Consider the following 7,398-nt stretch of genomic DNA (forward strand, 5'->3'; position numbering starts at 1 on the left):
TGCAAAGCACCGCGGTTGGTCAGCTTAACAAGGACCCGCCCCCGTCTTTCATTTGACGAGAGCAAACGTCAGCGTGACCGTCCAGTCGGTGTGTGAGTCTGACGCCCCTCCCTCTCGGACCTTCATCATCCGCCTGTCTGCTCCTCGTCATCCTCCCCCCAGACCAAAGCAACCGCTCCACGTTCCATCCCATCCATCCTCTGACACTAACTCTGACCACCATGCTCCACTGTTTTAACCTGTTCTCATCCCCCCCCCCCCCCACCCCGAGCTACTCCATAACATTAATATAACACTGTTAAGTCTCCCTAACAACCTGTTTGATTAACTGCCTCTCCACACGTGGCTTTTGTACAGCCAGAGTGGGTTGGTTCCGAAACGTGCCTTCATTTTCAGTCAAATCGATGGACTCTTCTCCTTCGTTCTCTCGCCCATGGTCTCCCTCTCATCCACCTGAGCCTCTGTGTTGTTCGTCCGGTCCTTCTCTGAGGTGATAACCCGTGTTTTGACCTCTGTCCCGACGTCCATTCTCTCCTGCTCCTCCTGCTTCTCCTCCCTGGCACTCAGGGCAGATTGTGCTTCTTCATGTAGCACCGTTCCACCGACTAACCAATGCAAACCTCCTCAGCGGCGAGTGTGTGTGCGCGCGCGCGTGTGTGAAAGAGAGAGAGAGAGCGACGCCCGGTCCGTCATCTCGTCTGACATCTCCCTCCCTCCCCTGTCCCCCTTCCCTCCTTCCCCCATTGGCGGCCTTCCAGCCTGCAACCCCAACACGTGCCGGGCCTCAGGGAGGGGGCTCCAGCCCAAGGGGGTCCGCGTGAAGGAGGTGGCTGACTTCAAGGTCCACACCAAGGGGGCTGGCAGCGGCGAGCTGAAGGTCACCGTCAAGGGTCCGAGTGAGTATCATCAAGCTCTGCACGGCTGCAGGGTGGGTCGCTGCTCGTGGGGTCACAGCTTGTTTGTTTACCAAAGTCCCACGAGGCCAATTCGACTAAATCCACAATTCAACCCAGCCATTCTGGAACTTTGACCTTGACGTTGCTTGACCCATGACCTCTGTGTGTGCCCTCAGAGGGTTTGGAGGAGCCGGTGACGGTTCGTGCGGAAGGAGAAGGCCTGTTTGAGTGTGACTACTATCCCGTCATGACCGGCAACTACGTCATCACCATCACCTGGGGAGGGCACAGCATCCCACGCAGGTCTCCCCTCCATCGCCCCTACAGCTCTTACCTGTATACACACCTACCGCTCTTACCTGTATACACACCTACCGCTCCTGCAGTGTAGCCTGTATAAACACCTATACTCCTACTTTATACCATTAAACACACAGCTATACTCCTACAGTACACCCTTTTAAACACACCTCTATGCCCTTACATGTATATACTCCTGCTGTACACCCTCATATTTACCCATATACTGCTGCTGTTTACTAGAGTGTTTGAACTTAAATGTAACATAGATGTAGTCCTTTAATCCTACATTCAAGCACATACTCATTTCCCAAAGGATTTACAATATGTGTGAATACCTAAACAGCTCACTGTTATGTAGTGTACATGTGTACTACATGTACTCCTACATACCGCCTGCACATTCCAATCCTGGGGAATTCTTTCGTCCACTTAGTGGAGTTCCCGAGCGGTGTTCTCAGTGTGGGACCACAACTGAGAACACCACACAGAGCCGGAGCTCGCTGACATTAGCAAGCTCCCCTGACGTCGCTCAACACAGAAGTTTCTCTCAGTCTGCAGTGTGTTGACACACAATGTGTGTGTGTGTGTGCCGCAGCCCGTTCGAGGTGCAGGTCAGTGAGGACGCCGGGTCCCAGAAGGTACGGGCGTGGGGTCCTGGCCTGGAGACGGGCATGGTGGGCAAGTCAGCTGACTTTGTGGTGGAGGCCATCGGCACGGAGGTGGGAACCCTGGGTAAGTGTCTGGTCGGCCCACACAGGAACCTCGGCTCGCTGGTCCGCGGGCCAGAGAGTCCCGAGGGCTTTCCACTGGTACAGTTCCAAGCAGCCTACACACAGATTCTTATGAAGTCTTCTCGTAGACACACACAAACACACACACACACACACACACACACAAAACACACACATACATACAGGCTGCAGGGTTGGGGTTGGTAATTGTTAGCAGATGCAGAGATTAAATTCCACATGTTTGGGGTCAGTTGTCACGGAAACATGCACTGTGCTAGAGAGTTTCCTGTGTCATGATCAGCTGACTGGGAGACGAGGAAAGGTTGTGACCTCCAGTAATGCGCTCTTCAATGACTATTTGCCTCTAACAAACGAGGCTTTCAATTAGCCCTGTACAAGGACATTCACAAAACGCTCAAGAGTCAACCTCAGTTTGTAGAACGCATGCGTGATCCATGTCTCCACGGCGACCGCTAGGATTCTCCATCGAGGGTCCGTCGCAGGCCAAGATCGAGTGCGACGACAAGGGCGACGGGTCATGTGACGTGCGCTACTGGCCCACGGAGCCGGGCGACTACGCCGTGCACGTCATCTGTGATGACGAGGACATCAAGGACAGCCCCTTCATGGCCCACATCCTCCCCGCAGCCAATGACGTGTTCCCTGAGAAGGTGAGCCGTCTCCCCTGGGTGCTCTGTCATATGTCACAACAAACGCTGACGAGACATAATCTCACCGCACTTCAAAATACCTTTGGTTTGAATTCATTCAATGTTTCACTTTTCACATTTTGAATGGCATATATTTTAATATTTCCAACAAAAAATTAATCCTACATGAAAAATCCCATTGGAGCTGTGTGGCTTAGGCTGGCAATGTCAATGCCAATTCGACACAATAAAAATACTCATGGTTACATGGTACCATGCGATGTCACAGTGGTACCGTACCAGTACAGTATCAACCTGTGTGGTTCCCTAGGTGAAGTGCTGTGGCCCAGGTCTGGAGCCTACGGGCTGCATCGTCAACAAACCGGCTGAGTTCACCATCGACACCAGCGGCGCGGGCCGGGGAGAGCTGAAGATCTACGCCCAGGACGCAGAGGGCTTCCCCATCGACATCCAGATCACCGAAAACGGAGACAGCACCTACTTCTGCGTGTACATTCCCAACAAGCCCATTAAACACACCATCATCATCACGTGGGGCGAGGTCAACGTGCCCAACAGTCCCTTCAGGGTGAGAGAGGGAGGGAGGACTTGAGGAAGGGAGGGAGTGAAAGACTGAGGGAGGAGGGGTGGAGAGGGAGGGAGCTAGAGGTTGAGAAAAATCGTTTTGTTTATATGTTTCTAATGTGTGTGTGCTTGTGTGTGTGTGTCAGGTGACCATTGGAGAGGGCAGCCACCCAGAGAATGTAAAGGTGTACGGCCCGGGGGTTGAGAAGGCGGGGCTAAAGGCCAACGAGCCCACCTACTTCACAGTGGACTGCACCGATGCGGGGCAAGGTGAGACACGCCCACAGAAATGAAAACAACACCTAGTGTTTAACCAACTTTATAAAGCCTCTATGCGTCATAACTTGCAGTAATTAAGAAGTTAATTTATCAATTCTATACCAAATTTTCCCTTTTCTCATTTCCTTCCTTCTTCCCTTCCTTCCTTCCATTCTCCATCTCCTCCTCTCCTTCTCCTCCCGCCAGGTGATGTCAGCATCGGGATCAAGTGTGCCCCTGGCGTGGTGGGGCCGGCCGAGGCAGACATCGACTTTGACATCATCAAGAATGACAACGACACGTTCACCGTCAAGTACACGCCCCCAGGCCCTGGACGCTACACCATCATGGTGCTGTTTGCCGACCAGGTGAGCTCAAACACACTCAGCAAACACATTTGGATACACTTGATTCGTCTCAACAAGGTCATTTCAATCATGGGAATTCAGTAGCAAAAATGCTCACTGAGCCAAATCAAACACACCCTGGTGGGGTTCGAGTTATGTACTAGACCCGGGCCTGCTGATAATGTTGTATCAGACGCAGGGATAAGATGACATTAAAACTGACCTTTCAACTGTGACCTCCAATGCAGGAAATACCCATCAGCCCCTTCAGGATCAAGGTGGAGCCCTCCCATGATGCAGCCAAGGTGAAGGCTGAGGGCCCCGGACTCAACAAGACAGGTGTGACGACAACCAATAGATGAAGCACCGTGTGTGTGTGTGTACGTGTGGGTTATGGGTTCTAGAATCCATGCTCAATATTCCAAAGCTCCTTTGAATTGTGTGTGTGTGAGTGTGAGTATGCTTGTGTGCGGGGGTGCGTTCGTGGATGAAAAAGCAATCTGGGTGCAAGCGGGTCTCATCGCAAACTGCTAGCATGGACGGTGCCCCTGATGCGGTCGCTTGTGTTCAGGTGTGGAGGTGGGCAAACCAACTCACTTCAACATCTACACCAAGGGAGCGGGCAAGGCCAAGCCTGAGGTGCACTTCACCGGCGCGGCCAAAGGGGACGCCGTGCGCGACTTTGAGATCATCGACAACCACGACTACTCCTACACCGTGCGCTACACGGCCGTGCAACAGGTAGACTCCCATGGGGGTGTGGGGGTGTGGGGTGAGTTCGGTCCAGCTGGCGTCCGTCTGGATGTCTGCTCCAGAAGGGGGATCGGATGAGGGAGTGGATGACTCCCCATTCTCGTAGGGAGTTTGAGAATGCGTTTGCTCGTGTTTCTGTCCCTCTCTCTCTCTCTCTCTCTCTCATGTTCCCTTCCTCCCACTCTTCCTTCCTATCTCCTGTTGCCCTCCCTTTTCTCTGCCTCCCTCTCGTTGTCCCCTCCCTCCCTCCCTCCCCTCCCTCCCTCCCTCCCTCCCTCCTCCCCTTCCCAGGGAAACATGTCCATCACCGTCTGCCACGGGGGCGACCCCATTCCCAAGAGCCCCTTCAACATCTCCGTGGCCCCGCCCCTCGACCTCAACAAGGTCAAAGTTCAAGGGTTGAACAGCAGTGAGTACCCTACGGCACGTAGCGCATCCCAGAGTCTGTCACTTAGAAGGCAGCCTCCGAGAAGACAGGCCTCTGTTTATCACATGGAAGAGATTGACCCCGTGACCCGCTAAGCCATTTATCTTCCTCGGAACACGCAGACGTGGAGAATACTCAGCCTTCGTCAGCTGACAGTTACTTCCTAGAAGATGTTATATAAACTGGCCTTCGTGTTGGGAACTACTGCCAACAGATGACTTGGCTGGTATTCCAGTGCAATATTTCATCCCTGCCTGGGTTTAGGATACAGGATAGAATTTATTTATTTTTTTGTCCGTTTTATGTGGTTGATTTTTTTGACTGAAGGTCCTCTCATAATTTTGATAGCCCTGCAGACGATTTCAATTACTAAGTGTGTGCGTGTGTGTGTGTATCGCGTGTGCGTGTCACAGAAGTGGATGTCGGAAAGGATCAGGAGTTCACCGTCAACACCCGTGGCGCCGGTGGGCAGGGCAAACTGGACGTGAAAATCACCTCCCCCTCTCGCCGGCCAATCCCCTGCAAGCTGGAATCCGGCACGGCCAATGAGGTGCACACAGTGAAGTACATTCCCCCGGAGGAGGGGTCTTACAAAGTGGATGTCAGCTACGACGGGAACCCTGTGCCTGGGAGCCCCTTCACTGTGGAGGGGGTCATGCCCCCTGACCCCTCCAAGGTACCACCTGCCTGACACACAGCCATGCATGCACTAGATGAGGTCATAGATCAGATGATTGTATCAAAGTAAATCCCTTGTAACTTTTAACAAGCAAATACAATAGTTTCATGTTACATGGTTTTAGTTTAGGCTCTACGGGGTCCAGTCTCTTCTACACCAACCTGTGTGAGTCTTAGGCTGTTCTGAACTGGTTTGTTCTGGTTTGAGGCTGTTCGGGTCTGGTTTTCACTGGTTTTAGGCTGTTCCGTCTGTGTTGGTGGTCCAGTGAGAGGCTCTAGGGGTTAAACTGACGAGTCGGGACGTCCATTTCTCATTAGCGTGAGGAACACGGGCCTCCTCTGGTGATGACATACACACATAATTGCCTCCAGTTTCCATTGAACACCTGTCAGAAACGGTTTGGTTCAAATCCCAGTGCGCTGCGTACTCTCTCCTCCCTCCCGGTCTCCATCTATCCCTCCCCCCTTTATCTCTCCCTCTTTACCTGCCTCTTTTCCCTCCCCTCTGTTTCTCTTTTTCCCCTCACGCTCTTTCTTTTCCCTCTCAATCCCCCCGTCTCTCTCTCTCTCTCTCTCTCTCTCTCTCTCTCTCTCTCTCTCTCTCTCTCTCTCTCTCACTCTCTCTCTCTCTCTCTCTCAATCCCCCCCCCTCTCATTCTCTCTCTCTCTCTCTCTCTCTCTCTCTCTCTCTCTCTCTCTCTCTCTCTCTCTCTCTCTCTCTCACTCTCTCTCTCTCTCTCTCTCTCTCAATCCCCCCCCCCCTCATTCTCTCTCTCTCTCTCTCTCTCTCTCTCTCTCTTTCTCTCTCCAGTCTCAGAGTTCAGGCATATTCTTGAACCATGTGTAGTGGCCTTTCTATGGTTTCTCCATGCCCTCCCCCTGAGCCAAAGCAGGAACAGAGGCTGTACTACTGCTTGATGAAGTGTCTCATCACAGTGATCACCTGGGAGCCTGTTTGGCTTGGCCCCACACTTTAGAAACAATCTCATTCAGCAGACAGGATGGGAGGAATGAGTGTGTGAGGCGTGTGCGCGATATGTGCGTTGGTATGTAAAAAGTTGCCGAAAAGAGATAAAGGGTGTGTGTGTGGGGGGGGGGGGAGGGGGGGGGGGTCCATGTGCCTGTGTGTGTGTGTGTGTGTGCAGCATGTGTGTGTGAGTTATTATTACTCCTGGACACGGTGAGATGACACAGTTGGTGAGGTCACTGCTGTCCCGTGTGTGACTGGGAGCATTTGGCCTTAGCCCACCTGACCCCCCCCCCCACAACCCACCCACCCCCATTCTCCAGATGTTCCTCTGCGTCACCCCTCCACATCCTCCTCAAACAGGGGCAAGACATCAGTCACTGGCCCGAGCTGTCTGGGTTTAATGACTGTCTAAAACCATCCCACTGAGAGAGAAAAGAGAAAGCTGGAGAGAGAGAGAGAGAGACAGAGAGAAGGAAAGAGAGAGAGACAGAAAGAGGGAGAGGTAGAGAGAGTGAGCGGTAGAGAGAGTGAGCGGTAGAGAGAGAGGGGGAGAGAGAGGTAGAGTGGGACAGAGAGAGGGAGAGAGAGTGAGCGGTAGAGAGAGGGAGCGGTAGAGAGAGAGGGGGAGAGAGAGGTAGAGAGGGATAGAGAGCGGTAAAGAGAGAGAGAGAGGGAAAGAGAGAGGTAGAGAGCGATAGAGAGAGGGAGAGAGAGAGAGACTGGGTAGTGGACAGTTCAGGTTACAGCACCAGAGAGGCACCGTGACCACACACTTTAGACTTGTCTACCAGATGTCATGT

The 7,398-nt window shown here is 52.8% G+C and overlaps 1 protein-coding gene across 1 annotated transcript in view; it reads left to right on the top strand.

The window, feature by feature from the left end:
- The window catches only part of flncb (filamin C, gamma b (actin binding protein 280)), a 46,601-nt gene that overhangs the window by 24,251 nt on the left and 14,952 nt on the right, over positions 1–7,398 (top strand). Inside the window, 12 exon segments of the mRNA XM_062483658.1 lie at positions 759–896; positions 1,073–1,199; positions 1,795–1,931; positions 2,408–2,601; positions 2,912–3,169; positions 3,312–3,435; positions 3,631–3,791; positions 4,019–4,109; positions 4,342–4,511; positions 4,815–4,932; positions 5,364–5,635; positions 5,868–5,893. Coding sequence (XP_062339642.1) covers positions 759–896; positions 1,073–1,199; positions 1,795–1,931; positions 2,408–2,601; positions 2,912–3,169; positions 3,312–3,435; positions 3,631–3,791; positions 4,019–4,109; positions 4,342–4,511; positions 4,815–4,932; positions 5,364–5,635; positions 5,868–5,893 — 1,816 coding nt within the window.

Source organism: Osmerus eperlanus, chromosome 17, assembly GCF_963692335.1.
Source record: "Osmerus eperlanus chromosome 17, fOsmEpe2.1, whole genome shotgun sequence".
In the NCBI taxonomy this organism is placed as follows: domain Eukaryota; kingdom Metazoa; phylum Chordata; class Actinopteri; order Osmeriformes; family Osmeridae; genus Osmerus; species Osmerus eperlanus.